Genomic DNA, 15,636 nt, shown 5'->3' on the forward strand with positions numbered 1-15,636 from the left:
GAATTATTTCCACATACATGAAGTCCTAATAGTTGTTTGCAACATCTCCAGGTAAACGGCGCCAAAGTCAGCAGTTCTCACATGAGTGCAAACGGCGTCATCCACATCCTCGACCGCGTCTTCCTGCCCAACGAACCCTACACCTACACCAGTTACAAAAAGACCGTTTCCACCACCAGGAGGGGTGGGGACTCCTCGACTTTCAGCACCAGCTCAAGAACGACGACCAGAAGAACGTACAACACGGTGAAGTTCTCGGCGGAAAAGCCTTACACCGAAGGTGAATCCGTCCACCCCGAGTATCCCCAAGGTACGATTGCATCCACGGGAGCCAAACGTAAGGTTATCAAGCACCCTAGGAGATTCTCTAGGCGGAGGGGAAGCTCCCGTGCTTCTAAATCTTCTTCCTCTAAACGCTCCCACTCATCCTCTTCAAGGAATGCAAGAAAACATTCTCCTACCACCACCACCACCTCTACTACTACTACTACCACCACTGAAAGCCCTTCAACATTCCAAGAGACTTCTTTGCATTCTAAGGAAGTGTCACTAGAAACAGAGACCTCAGAAAATACTATTGATGGTCACAGGTCTCCAAGCGGCTCACGGGACGCGCCGACTGGGGATCAAAATGGAAGGGTTGTTGACTCTAACAACTATGACTCGTCTTATTCTTCAACTCACGTTAAGACCCATGAGACCTCTTATACCTCTCCCTCTTCCTCTTCATCCGAAAGTCCTTCCTTAACAGATACGCATGTCTCGTCGTCAACTGGAGGGAATCACAACGAAGGAGGTTCGTCCTGGTCAGAGACTGGAGAGCATACTTCGTACGAAGAAAGTGTTTCTACTTCGTCTGACCACGGCAAACCTTCTTCGTCTGACAGAGAAGAGTCTTCCACATATGAAGATGAATCTTCGTATGATAGACGCGGGTCTCATTCATACGACAGAGACAGTACTTACTCTGAAAGACACAGAACTTCGCATGACAGAACCGAGTCTTCGTTGTACGACAGAACAGAGCATTCTCCGTACGACAGAACAGAACCTACTCCTGATAACAGAATAAGACCTTATTCCTATGACAGAACAGAGTCTTCGCATGGCAGAACTGAATCCTCATCCTACGACAGAACTGAAGCCTCTTCGTCATACGACAGAAACGAATCCATGTATGGCAGAGATGAGTCTTCTTCTAGAACAGCAGGATCCTCTTCGTATGACAGAAGTAGAGTTTCTACACATGATAGAACTGATTCTTCCACATACGAGGAAGATACATTTGACCCTGATTTAGACGGGCCTGCCTCACCCGTGAGAGAAGCTCCATCCACACCAGAGCCCTCTTCGTCTAACCGAGCAGGGAATGACGAAGACAGAGAGAGAATATCTACGTATGAGGAAACTCGGTCCTCATTGTACGGTAGAACAGAATCTTCTTTGTATGATAGAACGGAATCTTCTTCGTACGGCACAACAGGATCTTCGTATGATAGCATTGGACATTCTTCATATGGCAGAACCGAATCAGCTTATGATGGAAGTGAATCTTCCTCATATGACAGAAGTCGATATCCTTACGACAGAAGAGGATCCTCCTCTTATGAGTATAACAGAACCTCACATGAGAAAACAGATCCTTCTTCATATGACAGAACTGGTTTTTCACTGTACAACGAAACAGCCCACTCCTATGGCAGAACTTCCTATGGAACTGATGGATCATCTACAAGTGACAGGAGATATCCTTCAGTTGACAAAGAGACATCTCCGTCTGACAGGATAACCTCCCATACGCCTGTGGACCAGAATCCTTCAGTATATGACGATAAACAATCTTCTGCATATGACAGCAGAGGATCCTTTTCCTCCAACTCTTCCTCTTCACATTACAACTCGGAGACCTCTTTTCCTAACAGCAGAGGATATGTGTCCTCTGCAACAAACGTAGAAAGCTCTCACCCTTATGGTGGAACCTACGGGCATTCCTCTCGCGTATCCTCTAACAAGACCCTGACGTCCTCCACTTACCCCGGACACACCTTTTCAACCTCATCTGGGGATCGCGACTCTGATAACGTCGTTGGATCCTACGGGGATTGGCAGGGAGGGAGCGGAAATCAAGCCTCATCATCTTCATCATCGCGATCTAATAAAGTCATTACCACTATAGTCCGTAAACCAAGCACGACTTTTAGCGAGTCTGCTTACGAGTCCCCTGACTTGAGTAGTAGCACCACTAACACGTACAAACAAGAAGGCAGTACCTTCTCCACCTCGCATAGTTCCCCATTCTCAACGGGCAGACCTGACTACAACATCGGAGTCTCCGGTGAATCTTCCTCTTCTTCAACCGGACGTTCTTCGGGCTCTGGAAGAATTGACTTTAGGGTTTCGGATCGTAGGATTACTGATCCCGATACTGACGAGACCTCTTACGGGGGCGGTAGTAACAAAGTATCTTCTAATAGAAGAATTCATACTTACACCTTCACCAGCCGAGGCGACGGTACTGCAGGCTCAGGGGATTCGTCCACGCATGGGTCTTTTAACATTCCTAATGAGAAATCCACCAAAGTAACGACCACCACTTACACGCGCCACCATAACACCCTTGGACCCCTGCCCGCTCCTACCAACCGAATAAACTACATCGGCCACGCCTACGGGAATGATGCCATAGGCGGCACCAGATCCCAAGTACCCTTGCCTTCCTCCTCCCTGCCAGTATCCTCATCTTACTCATCCTCCTCATCATACTCATCCTCAGGACAGTTTGGGGCGGTTAGATCGACTGAGGGTGGGGATGACCACAGCCATCTAACACATATGGGACAACAACAAGGGCTGGGTGTCCACGGTCAGGCCGGGAAGAACAGAGTCAGCAGCGGCAGCACTAAGACAACAAGGCGCTATGGCGTTAGAAGAACCGTCTACACCTATCCCGTGGGTGGGACCACATATACCTCAAGAACAACGCGGACATTCATTCCGGGAACCATGCCCGTTGCTACCACTGACCATGACGGTAAACCATCCTCTACTCTCGTTTCAGCCTACGCCTTCACAGGAGCTGACGATGACTTTGCTGACGGAACGGAGTTTGCGGAGTCTGTCGGAGCCCCCGAGGAAGAAGTCAAATCAGATTTGTCCAAGCTCCGACGTAGATGGAGACGAAAGAGGCATCCACTTCGGGCCGGCAAGAAGGGCCACAGGCAAGGACGTAGGCTCCGCAGAAGACGAAGGGGCCGTAAGCACGCCAAGAAGATGGCTGCCAAGAACTAGACCCAGAACTGAAATGTCACCTCTTTTGATCTCTTGGCTCTGACCTGTGTCAAGAACATAGGTGCAACTTTCTGGAAAAGATAGAGTACAGTAGATGCCAATTGTAACCGTTGGAAAGACCTCTAGCTGAGCGTGGCAAAGTGGGAAAATTGACGTGGCCATCCAAAGAACAGTAAACATTTATGAGAAAAACACCAGAACAGCCACGTTCTAACCACTTCTAAATATAAATAAATCAATAAAAAAAGAAGAATCGAAAGTACCCAAACTGTGACCGTCTGACGAAATCCAAACATAATTAGTACTACTGGTAACCTTAACATCACTGACAACAAATTAAAAGTCCTTAAAAATATTGGGAAAAAAATGAAAAAAAAAATCTTAGAATACCCTTCCTACGGAAAACAGAAATATTAATACATTATGGGTCACGTTAAAACAGTTTCAATGACGCTCAAAAATCAAAAACAAGTTTTGAGATCAATAGTTGTTGTTGAGTCTGTACCATCAAACAACAAGTACCGTACCAATTGCAAGCGTCTTCAAGATCTAGAAGAGAACAAAATATACTAGCTAACCCGCCAATGGAAAAACCAATGCAATTGCAAATCTTAGAGAGTCGCTTTACGATCACAGCTTTTCAAAACATCGCAAATAAGACCAGTTGAGAAACATCACACATCTGTCAGTATGCATATTAAGTTGTTATGGGTGACGTTATTACACAAGTTTGTTAAATAAAATTTGAATATCATTCAATGCATTTGCTGGCGGGTTTTCTGAAACGATGTTTCTAAGTTCGGTATATTGAATGATCAGGTCATTTTTCGTACTAATAAAAAAATTTCTACAACTTTTTGAACATTGTCAGTTGGGTTTAAGCAGCATATTGATCGACCTCCTGGTCATCTGGCTAAGATTCTTTTAAAATTGCTGACAAATGGCTTCGTACGGGAATAAAGAATTTGCTCTTAATTAAAAAGCGTGAAATGCGCGCTCAAGCACGTACCCACGCGCGCGCGCGCACACACACACACTGGCTTGTTGGTGTAGCGCTACCGAGTTCCCCTGCTAACTAAGCAGTCTTGAGTTCGGTCCCTGTCCAGCGCTGAATGTGTGTGTGCTTGTGAACACGTATATGTACATAAGTACATGCGTACATACAGGTACACACATGCATGTACGTGAGTGCTCATGTACACATACTTTCATGCAGCCATAGAAATAAAACAGGCAAGCAAGGTTCCATCTAAGTTGTGGGTATGTGCACATATGTTAGCGCACATAGAGAATAAATGTGTGCACACAAGGTTTTCAAATTATATTAAAACCCATTCAGTAAAGAATTATAAATTCTCTAAAAAATATGGTAACTTGCCAACCCTCAAACTAATAATTGCTTTGTGTTGTTTTTTTCCTAACTCTAGCGCTTCTATTGCAAAGGAAATCACTTTGCCACAACGGGTGCGCACATATTTTTCAGGGTAGGCAAAGCTTGTGCACAAGCAAATTTTTGCATACACTCACAGCAAAAACATTAGAGGGAACATTGCAAGCGAGTGGTTTTTTTTCGGAACTGGAATTAAATCTTATGTCTGTGTCACACTGTGCGGCGGCGCTGGATGCGTCCAGACGAAGTTTGCAAGTTCAATTATCTTAATAAAATCGCCTGGCGACAGGAGCCAGAACTTGATATAACGACCACCATCTCCTGGTTAAAGTACTCTCACAACCTTTCGAGTCTTATAAGCGAGATTTTGCTACAGCCAGCAAGCCGCAACGGCAACGCCGGGCAGTGTGACACCGGCCTTAGACGAAGCTCGAGACAAAATTCGGGTGTCGTTTCCGAAAAGTCGTTGTCCACACGACAATGCCCGTCGTCGTCCTCATCACTGCCACCGTGTCGCCTTGAAACTAAGACGCAGGCGACGGAGCACAGGGCAAAGCCAGATTTCCTGTTGCTGAATTGAAGTACAGTATGAACTTCTCTTAATTCAGCAGCAGGAAGTCTGCCTTTTCTCTGTGATACGTCGCCTGCGTCTGAGTTTGCGCTAAGACTACGCGCAGTCTAGGTACACACCCAATCTCACCGCTCAAGTTGAGCAAAATAAATAAATGATTAAATCATAAATTGATAAATAAATAATCGCAAAAATGTGTATATAGATAAATTAATAAACAAGTAAATAATTGAATGAATATATAAATGATTAATTACACAAATGAAATTTAATAAGTAGATAATACTGATCGGCATACCGAACGTTATTCATCTTACTCGTTGCAATCCGCAACTTTCCCTTTCATTTTGATAGTTGAATCATTATTATTATTATTATTATTATATTATCATTATCACTATTATCATTATTATTATCATTATTATTATTATTATTATTATTATTATTATTATTATTATTATTATTATTATTATTATTATTATTATTATTATTATTATTATTATTATTATTATTATTATTATTATTATTATTATTATTATTATTATTATTATTACTACTATTATTATTATCATTACAGCAACATTACCGCGCCGAATCTCTACCTTTAATGGACTCCGAACTAAACAAAGGCAAAGATTCCACACGACGCCCTGCTCTTTTATTTAACAAATTTAACAAAGCTTGTGGAAGTTTTATGACTTGAGGAAACAAATCCAGTATTAAGTTATTCAATATATACAAAATTATATCCGTCAGAGAGTAACCAGTTATTACGAAATAAAAAAAAATTCTAAGCACATACAAGTTTCAAATTATTCAACTTTGGTCCCGATAGTTATTTGTTTATTAAGAAAATAATTTCTTACGGGCGTATGCCAATGATATATATATATGTATATATATATATATATAAATATATCTATATATATATATATATATACATATATATATGTATATATATATATATATATATATCTATATATATATATGTATATATATATACACAGACATATTTAATAAGCTCACAGAATGAATGTGCTCTTGGAGTTCAAACGCTACACTTTTTTTTTTCTTTGCCTTGGCGGAGTTAATTCTTCAAGATGAAATAGAATTAGAAAAATGTGGATTTCATCAATACTAAAAAAAATTGTACTTACCTAATTCACATGCTATAACATATACGTCCACCTTTATAGTTTTAAGTTTGTTTTTATTTTGTTATCTTTGTATTTTACATCCTATCCATCCGCCCACGGTATAATGTATACTGGAACGATTAGGGAAAAATCGACAATCAAAATATATCATTTCACTAGGCGCTGCAACAACAGTTTATATTATTTTTCCCAAAAAAAAACGTAGACATAAACCTAGTTGTTATATTTTAATGTAATATATGTTATGCAGTGCAACTTCTGATATAGATATATATACCTGACGCTTTGATTTTCACGAATGTCGACAACACCCAATTCCACAAGAAAAACAAGATGTGAGGTTCTCGAGATTGAAAAGTAAAACGACAGTAAACCTCAACAATGGTTAAGTCAGCTCTTTACATCTGACACATCTCAAAGACAAACAAACCTAAGACCTATTCACGGGGGAAAAACTAAAATTCATGATTAACATCTGCAAGGTCTCAAAGCAAAGAAAAAACAAAAGCTGTGCTGTAGAGATGTGCGCAGGTACTGACTTCTCCATAAGTCCAGGAGTCTGGGAGACTTCTGCCAGATTGTACAAATTAAATTATAATTTAAGGATGGCCAAAAAAACGAGTGTTGTTGATTACTGTAATAATGCATAGGATCAACATGGCTGTTTTGTTTTTCTGTTGATATATAGTTAAAATGCATTTTAATTATCTCATATGATCCTGACAAAGCTTGCATATTAATAACTATGGTATGGATGTCATCACTTTCGAATGCAAATGAAAACAAGTTTAGCCAATATATCGGACTTGCGCAAGCGCATATTCCTCTTTTTTATATAAAATATTCTTACTTTCACCTGTCACAAGTGCACTATTCCTCTTGTTCTCTAGATATTGATCATACTTCTCCAGATACGCACACACCAACACGCACATACGCGTACACACAACCACGCATACATAGGAGTACATTACACATTTCACACACAAATATATATATATATATATATATATATATATATATATATATATATATGCATACATTAATATTCCATTACGTATACACATACAGATATAAAATTACGTTTCCATACAGATATCTGTTTGTGTGTGTGTGTGCGCGCGTTTGTGCGTGCGTGTGTGTATTTGACATTTGTGTGTGTGCGTATGCATGTGTCTATGTGCTTAATGAACACAAGATTAATATAATTCGAAACATTACATTGAAGATGAAAATTGTGGTCCATTATCAAACTCAAAATTTATTATTATCATTATTATTGTTATTATCATTATTATTTTACTCTTCCATGGTGCTCTAGACTCTTAAGACGACCTCCAAGAGTGGACAAGGGCTTCTTGTTCCTTGGGCCACCTTAGCCGGAGCAATGTGGGTGTGTTTGTGTGTGTGTGTGTGTGTGTGTGTGTGTGTGTGTGTGTGTGTGTGTGTGTGTGTGTGTGTGTGTGTGTGTGTGTGTGTGTGTGTGTGTGTGTTTATGTGTGCCGTCTCCCCACTGTATACATGTTTTCATATACATATGCATATGTCTCTCGGATATATGCCCCCACGTTTGTATAAACACATTCACAATTCTAAATGCAAATATGCAGAATATTTTTACTAAATTAGACTAGCTTATCTTAAGTTAATATCATATATGTGTGAATGTAGCTTTACATTTATGTATTTGTTTGATCTTGTGCCTTCTGGAGAACAAGGAGTTAAACGAAAAGTGTGTTTCATTTACCTTTATGAAACGTTCACCAAAAAAAAAAAGATAAAAAAAAAAAAAAAAAAAAAAAAAATTGTCATCGTCGCCGTTGTTGTTTATGAACTCTCTGGATAACAAGGAGTTAAACGAAAAGTGTGTTTCATTTACCTTTATGAAACGTTCACAAAAAAAAAAGATAAAAAAAATAAAAAATAAAATAAATACATAGATTTGTCATCGTCGCCGTCGTTGTTTATCAACTCTCGGAGCAATGATAACGAAGCCAGTCCTTACAGAGCCCCTCCTACTACAATGGCCCAAACAATCCCCAGACAACAGCATCTTCCCCGAGTAACTTATGGTCTTCTTTAGAGACTGTTGGCAGTTATAAGAGGGCCACAAATTTGCAAGAGACGAAGGGCAACAAACCGATTGATCTGTTCATTAAATTTGGGCTCAATGAAAGGGTTCCCATGATACACCACTCGCTTGGCAGTATCGGGAAATCAATGGGATGCTTGTCTATCTATATGCCAAGGGCTTTTTCCCCCTTATAAGGTAGGCAGCAAAGTCAAAACTATGCATCCATACTTTTGGGGTGCCTCTACAGTATGGTGGCCAGACGTCCTCCTTTAGGGAGGACAATCCTCCTTTTGAGCACTTTGTCCTCCATCCGGCGCAACCTCACGCCGGACGTGCATTTGTCCTCCTCTTTTGGGGTGTGACAAAAATAAATAGATAAATGAATAAATAAATAATCCTAGGTATACAATAATGCCGTACAATTAAATTACGTGGGAGTACCCAGGCCAAGGTCACCGTCGGAACTCTGCACGGCAGCCGAAGTAGACAGGAACTGCACAAGACCAATGTTGTGAACGTGTGATTGCATGATTCACATCTCATACATTGGGCTGCAGTCCTGATGTGGCCACGGTGCAGTGTGGTTTGGTTAATTAATTTATGAAGTTAAGGAGCCTGAAAATGCCGAAAAGAAAGAGGGCAGAAACACAAAAAGAAATAAACCTCCAGGCAATCAATGTGAGGATACAACTAGGTTTTGTTTGTGTTGTAACTTGGTAAGAAATACAGGTATTTGTTTTTTGTCGGTTTTATCAAAGTGAAAAATATTATTCACTTTCAGCTTATTATATATATATATATATATATATATATATATATATATATATATATATATATATATATATATATATATATATTTCTGTATATTATAATCATCGATATGCAGTGTCCTTTTTAGAAATTTGGAAATGGCCACCCTACTCTACAGACTAAAGCCACACATCATTTTGTCTATTAGTGAAAATCTTTATTCCTAGAGGAATTATGCTCCTTTTATACTGCAGCTGTCCCTAAATTATGTTGTTCCCTCTTAAAACTGTTCTGTATCACTTCTTTGAGTACATATTTCCATTTTCGCCTCTGTCACGTGGTAGGGGGAAGAAAGAATTATGCCATCGAGTTTCCTATGCAGGTCATAAAAGGTAGCTAAAGTAGGATGGAGTGATGGAACTAGGTATCCTGCTTTCTGTAACCCTATTCCTATGAGAAGTCAAGGGAAGGTTGTGAAATCTAATATTTTTGTCACATTGCCCAAGCCTACCCTCAAATGTAACATAACTGTATGCCATTTTGTTCTTTTAGATACAAACAACAGTGAAAAAATAACAAACTTAAGAACTGAAAAATGTGTTTCACTTATTTCACATTGTAACTTATTCCCTTTCACAGTCTACTTCCATGGACTATAATTTTTAACATGCACAGAACATCTATCTACATACCAAGGAAGGTAGCCAAATCAAAGGCACGCACCCACTCCCACTTATTCTACTCCCATCCACCACCCTTTTCCCTCTTTATCTTAGCTCCTTGTGTATGAAGGATCATCCCATTCTCCTGCCCACTGCCCAGACTGGAAGAAATGCAGCAAAACACAGCACAGCAGAGCAGGGCTACTTCACTTGAAGCTCACAACATATAATAGTATTTACTATAGTAGCATTGATTTTTCTGTGAAACTGTTCTCACTAGAGTAAAACTATTCTTACATGCATATACCAAAGATAGCCAAAAAATATAGGCATAAAATCCACTCTCACCCATTCCACCCCCACATACTCCACTCCCATTCATCCCCTCCCTCCCTCTTATCTCGGTTCCTCCTGGATGACAGGTCATCCCTTGCCCATTGCCCTGGGTCAGAAGCAGTGTCACAAGACGGCACATACACCGCAAGGCCACTTCATTTAATTCACAACCCACCCACCAACCCCTTTGTCCCCTTATGCAGAACAAGAGATGGGGAGAAATCCCTTCGTCCATGAATTTAGACGAAAATCCGAAGGTGACCAATTTGGTCCAAACTTGCCCCACAGGGAGAGAGTCGGACACAATGCACAGCAAGGTAGACACGAGCAGCCTGAGCCCAAGGGCGTGGCAGTGGCACCCCTCCAAATTTGGGCCTTTTCACGAAGTAATCACTTTTGGGCCTCTGGCACCCATACCGTTGGCCTGAGTGGTGTCAGATTGGATTCCACGGCAGCCCTGGTCGCCCTCGACCTGTGAGTGAGATGGCGGGTAAATCGGAGCAGGTGACCAAAATGACCCATAATCCCCAAAAATTCAAAGGATTAATTCCATGAATTTAGACGAAAATCCGAAGGTGACCAATTTGGTCCAAACTTGCCTCACAGAGAGAGAGTCGGACACAATGCACAGCAAGGTAGACATGAGCAGCCTGAGCCCAAGGGGGTGGCGGTGGCACCCCTCCAAATTTGGGCCTTTTCACGAAGTAATCACTTTTGGGCCTCTGGCACCCATACCGTTGGCCTGAGTGGTGTCAGATTGGACTCCACGACAGCCCTGGCCGCCCTCGACCTGTCGGTAATATGGCGGGTACATCGGAGCAGGTGACCCAAATGACCCATAATCCCCAAAAATTCAAGGGAACTCCATGAATTTAGACGAAAATCCGAAGGTTGCCGATTTGGTCCAAACTTGCCCCAGAGGGAGAGAGTCGGACACAATGCACAGCAAGGTACACTCTAAGAAATGGCTGTAAAATATACGGTACATTACTGAGAAAATATTCAGTATGACTGTATTACTGAGGAAGTTACAAACCTCGGACACAAGGCACCCACTACACTCACATGTGCCTCCCCCAAGTAGACTCAAGTCGCGAAAGAGCTTTGCCACCGTGGAGGAGATACCACCTGGTATGTTGCCCCACAATTACAGAATACAACAGTGGAAGGAGTCTGACAGCACAAGTCTCCCTAACAGTACAGTGCAAGGACCCAGTGAAGAGCTCTCAGATGGGGCACTGCTACCAAGACGCGAATGGTCCACACTAAATAGAGCAAGATCCAGAGTCGCCAGAACTGGTGACAATCTGGTTAAATGGGGCCTCAAAACCGACCCATCCTGGGAGTGCGGAGAAACTGAACAGAACATTGACCATGTCCTAAGCTCGTGCCCGCTTTCAACCAATTTAGACAACATTGACCTGGTCAAAATTAACCAAAGAATACTTGAATGGCTGTCTGTCTGGCGTGATAAGCTATGATGACTGAGGAAGTTCAGTAGATTACTGAGAAAATGCGTTTTAATTTTTCTTTTAATTTTAGCATTATAAAATATAAAGTACATTACTGAGAAAATATTCAGTATGACTGTATTATTGAGGAAGTTCAGTAACTTACCGAGAAAATGCGTTATCTCAGTAATCCACTGACAACGTGCGGCGCATTGCATTCTGGGATACATACAGCTGCCATCTTGCAGCCCAACAAAGGAAATCGGAACATTGAGGGAAATTTTGTAAAACTGTTATTTCCTGTATGTATATTTGTTTTCCGTAGCAGCTGGCACATTATTCTCTTTTAGTAATTTCTCATTTGATGCCAATTGATTGTTTATCTCTGTAAATTCGACCTAAACTGCAAATTATTGAATCTGGTTGCCACAAATTTCTCATCTGATGCCAATTGATTGTTTACCTCTGTAAATTCGACCCAAACTGCAAATTTTTTAATCTTTCTGGTTGCCACAAATTTTCGAAAGTTACTGACTGAATTTTACAGTGCACATAAATAGTTTAGGCAAATATTTCACTAAACTGTAGCAATGTACAATTGTAATCAGTGTACATACTCTGCATCAAACATGAAGCAATATGAATATGATAATATCTTGTGTCAGTCACTAGTGAGTAGTGACTATAAGTATCACAGAAATACACCAAACTATCAATTTCCGTGTGGAATCGGTAAATGTATGCAAAGTTTTTCAAGCTATTCTGGTTTCAAGACACACGTGTATAGTGAGCATGATAAGTACAGGTCTAGTTGTAGTTCATTATATGACAAAACTGCATCCAAAAGTGTACTTCTGAAGTGTACTCAACCCCTTTGTCAACAGAAATGTAGTAACTTGAGAGATTTTATTTGCCATTTGAAAAAACATCGGACAATTTATGGACTCGGCCAACCATACAACTTGATATCTGGCTCATGTGTTCCTAGTGATAAATGTTGTGATATGAATGATGGTGTACTTCATTTCCTTCGGAATTGTGTAGTTTTATAGATATTAATTGTTAAAGTAATGAACTTTGGCCTACCTCTCCTCCCGAACGATCTGGGAGGGAAATGTGGGAAACCGGGTTTTTTTTTGGGGGGGGAACATATTCTTTTAAAAACTGTCAGAAAACATTTGGTGTGACCTCATCTTTTACATCACATCTAACTAGGAAACATAGATATTGGACTCACACATTATTGCAAGATAGCTGTTTCCAAATTAGCACAGAGGAAACTGATTTATCTGTAAATGAAATCTTAGAAATGGAAATTGATGAAAATGATGTTTCACTGAATAATGATACAGATGATGATGATTCACTCTTGGGTGAGATGAAGGAAGAGCTACTTTTGAGGGAATTAGCATTATTTTACTTGAATTTAGAAGCAAAATTTATTATACCTGCTAAAACAGTAAAAAAAATTGCAGATGAAGTCAGATGCATACAACAGATAGTGAATAAAGATCTGCAAAAAAAATTATGTGAAAAATTGATTGGGGCAGGTGTAGAAAATGACAAAATTCAAGGAATTCTTGAGACAGTTAGTGGAGCAGGGATTTTTCAGAGTAGTATGAATGGTCCCTTAAGATCAGAACAAACTAGAAAAACATATGAGAATAAATTTCCTTCTTTGCATCTTAGACCATTATATCTTGGACATGATGATGAAAACAGTGCAAGATATGCTCAATACATCCCAATTAAAGAGAGTATAAAATTTCTGTATGATAGTTATCCTGCTTTCATAAATTTACATAATGTCCCAGAAGCTCGTACTGCAGAAAATGAGATGCCTGAGATACTCAGAGATGTTAAAGATGGGACAGTATTTAGATCAAATGCTTTATTTCAGCAGGAATCATTCCAAATTATTTTGTACCAAGATACCTTTGAAGTGGTGAATCCTCTGGGATCAGCCAGGAAGAAGCATAAAGTTGTAGGTGTCTATTTTACCTTGGCTAATATTGATTCACATTTACGGTCATCCATTGACCATATGCAACTGGTTATGCTATTCACTGAGTCGGATCTGCAGTTAGGGCAAGATAAAGTGTTTTCAAGACTAGTGAAAGATCTGCAGTCACTGGAAACTACAGGCATAGAAGTGAAAACTGTTGAAGGTGAAAAGAATATTCAAGGCACTGTTTGTGCAATTGTTGAAGGTAATCTTGGATCTCATGGAATTGGTGGATTTGTGGAGAGTTTTAGACACCAATACATTTGCAGATTTTGCACACTTGACTTGGACTCCTTCAGAGAGACACCATACAAACTTGGGACTAGGAGATCTGTAGAGAGTTACACCAGGGATATTAAATACATTGATGAGCATGCTAACCTTGCTTCTCATCATGGTATTAAATTTGATTCAGTTTTAAACCAGTTGACACATTTTCATGTTGCAAATCCAGGACTGCCACCTTACTTGGGGCATGACCTCTTTGAAGGTGTAGTGTCATATGACATGCCACTCATCACACATAATCTTGTCAACAAGAAGTGGTTTAATTATGACAAATTGAATAGCAAGATATTTAACCTGGTCTTAACAGGAACTGATAGCTTGGATAGACCAGGCAGTGTAACTAGGAATAATGACAGACTGGTGGGCCATGCTGTTCAAAATTGGGTTTTTCTCAGGCTGTTTTCTGTGTATATTGGGGATTTAGTTAAAGATACCAATGATGAAGTCTGGCAGCTTTATTTAAAATTAAAGTTGATAGTTGAATTGGTTTGTGCTCCAGCTATAGCCCATATTCCCAAACATCAACCTTAGACCAAAACATAATTTTCTCTGTCACTACCCTGAGCTAATTGTCAGATTTGGTCCACTGATCCGATTGTGGACAATGAGATTTGAGAGCAAACACTCGTACTTTAAAAAGTGTGCTAGAGGTCTTCATAATTTAAAAAATCTCCCCAAATCACTTGCCAAAAGATATCGGTTGCTACAGGCATTTTACAGTGCTGCTTGTCTCTTCCCTGCTGCCTTTCAAATAAAACATTCTATAGATTTCAAGCTTGACATTCTTGATGGACATATTAAAACAGCAATAGCTGGTCAACACTTTTCACATTCAAATACAGTGATGGCCGATTCAGTAGTATTTAAAGGTACCGAGTACAAAAAAGACCAAGCCTTGCTTCTAGAAAAGAACGAGGATGGTTTTCTGGTAGGAAAAATTATCCTTATTTTGGTGAAAGAAATTACTTTGTTTTTTGTTGTACAAACCTATCAGTTCATTTCTGTGCCAACCTCTGGCTTGCTAATATGTCATGGATCCTCACAGTCTGTAAAGAGTACAAAATGTGTAAATTTGAGTCATATTCTGAGTTATGCACCCCATAACATCTACAAGCTTGGACAGGATTGGGGAATTTCATTAAAATACACTGTTCCTACATAAATATATGTAGACAAGCATATTTATGTGCAATGCAAATACAAGCCAGCCTAAGAAAAATTGTTTAGATTAACATGTCTTGAAAAAATTATGTAGGTAGGTAAGAAAAAAATATTAAGCATGGAATCTAAGCACTTTTGTTGAACTTGCATACCTTTCAGACAAGTGTATAAGTGTGTGTCAGACCTCTTCCCCCATCTCACTGAAAGTGAAAAAGCGAACTATTCTATTTTTCAAATATAAAAAAGCTGATTTTCTCTTTACATACTTGTCAGAATTTTCTTCATTTAATAAACTCTTAACATGTGCCAGTTGTGCTAAGCTTATCAAATATACCTCTTCCAAACAGTTTTGATTTTTTTTTTTTTCTTTTTTTATACATCTCATATCTTACATTTGGTGGTGTGTAGCTGTTTCTGGACTACATACTGTCATTTTCCAGTGGCTGTATCATTTTTAAACATGGATGAGGTGAAAGACCTAGTCTTGTCCGGGCTGGTGAAAC

General features: G+C 39.8%; 2 protein-coding genes across 2 annotated transcripts in view; both read left to right on the forward strand.

The window, feature by feature from the left end:
• LOC143041558 (uncharacterized) overlaps window positions 1-8,138 on the forward strand; it is a 45,657-nt gene extending 37,519 nt beyond the window's left edge. Inside the window, exon 17 of the mRNA XM_076213570.1 lies at window positions 52-8,138. Coding sequence (XP_076069685.1) covers window positions 52-3,288 — 3,237 coding nt within the window. The 3' untranslated portion in view covers window positions 3,289-8,138. The remainder of the gene's footprint in view (window positions 1-51) is intronic.
• Window positions 8,139-12,988: 4,850 nt separating this feature from the next.
• LOC143041560 (uncharacterized) lies at window positions 12,989-14,503 on the forward strand. The gene has a single exon (XM_076213571.1). The coding sequence runs from the start codon at window positions 12,989-12,991 to the stop codon at window positions 14,501-14,503; it is 1,515 nt and encodes a 504-aa protein (XP_076069686.1).
• The last annotated feature ends 1,133 nt before the right edge of the window (window positions 14,504-15,636 follow it).

The sequence above is a fragment of the Oratosquilla oratoria genome, chromosome 31 (assembly GCF_046742065.1).
Source record: "Oratosquilla oratoria isolate Oo_2021 chromosome 31, ASM4674206v1, whole genome shotgun sequence".
Taxonomy (NCBI): Eukaryota; Metazoa; Arthropoda; class Malacostraca; order Stomatopoda; family Squillidae; genus Oratosquilla; species Oratosquilla oratoria.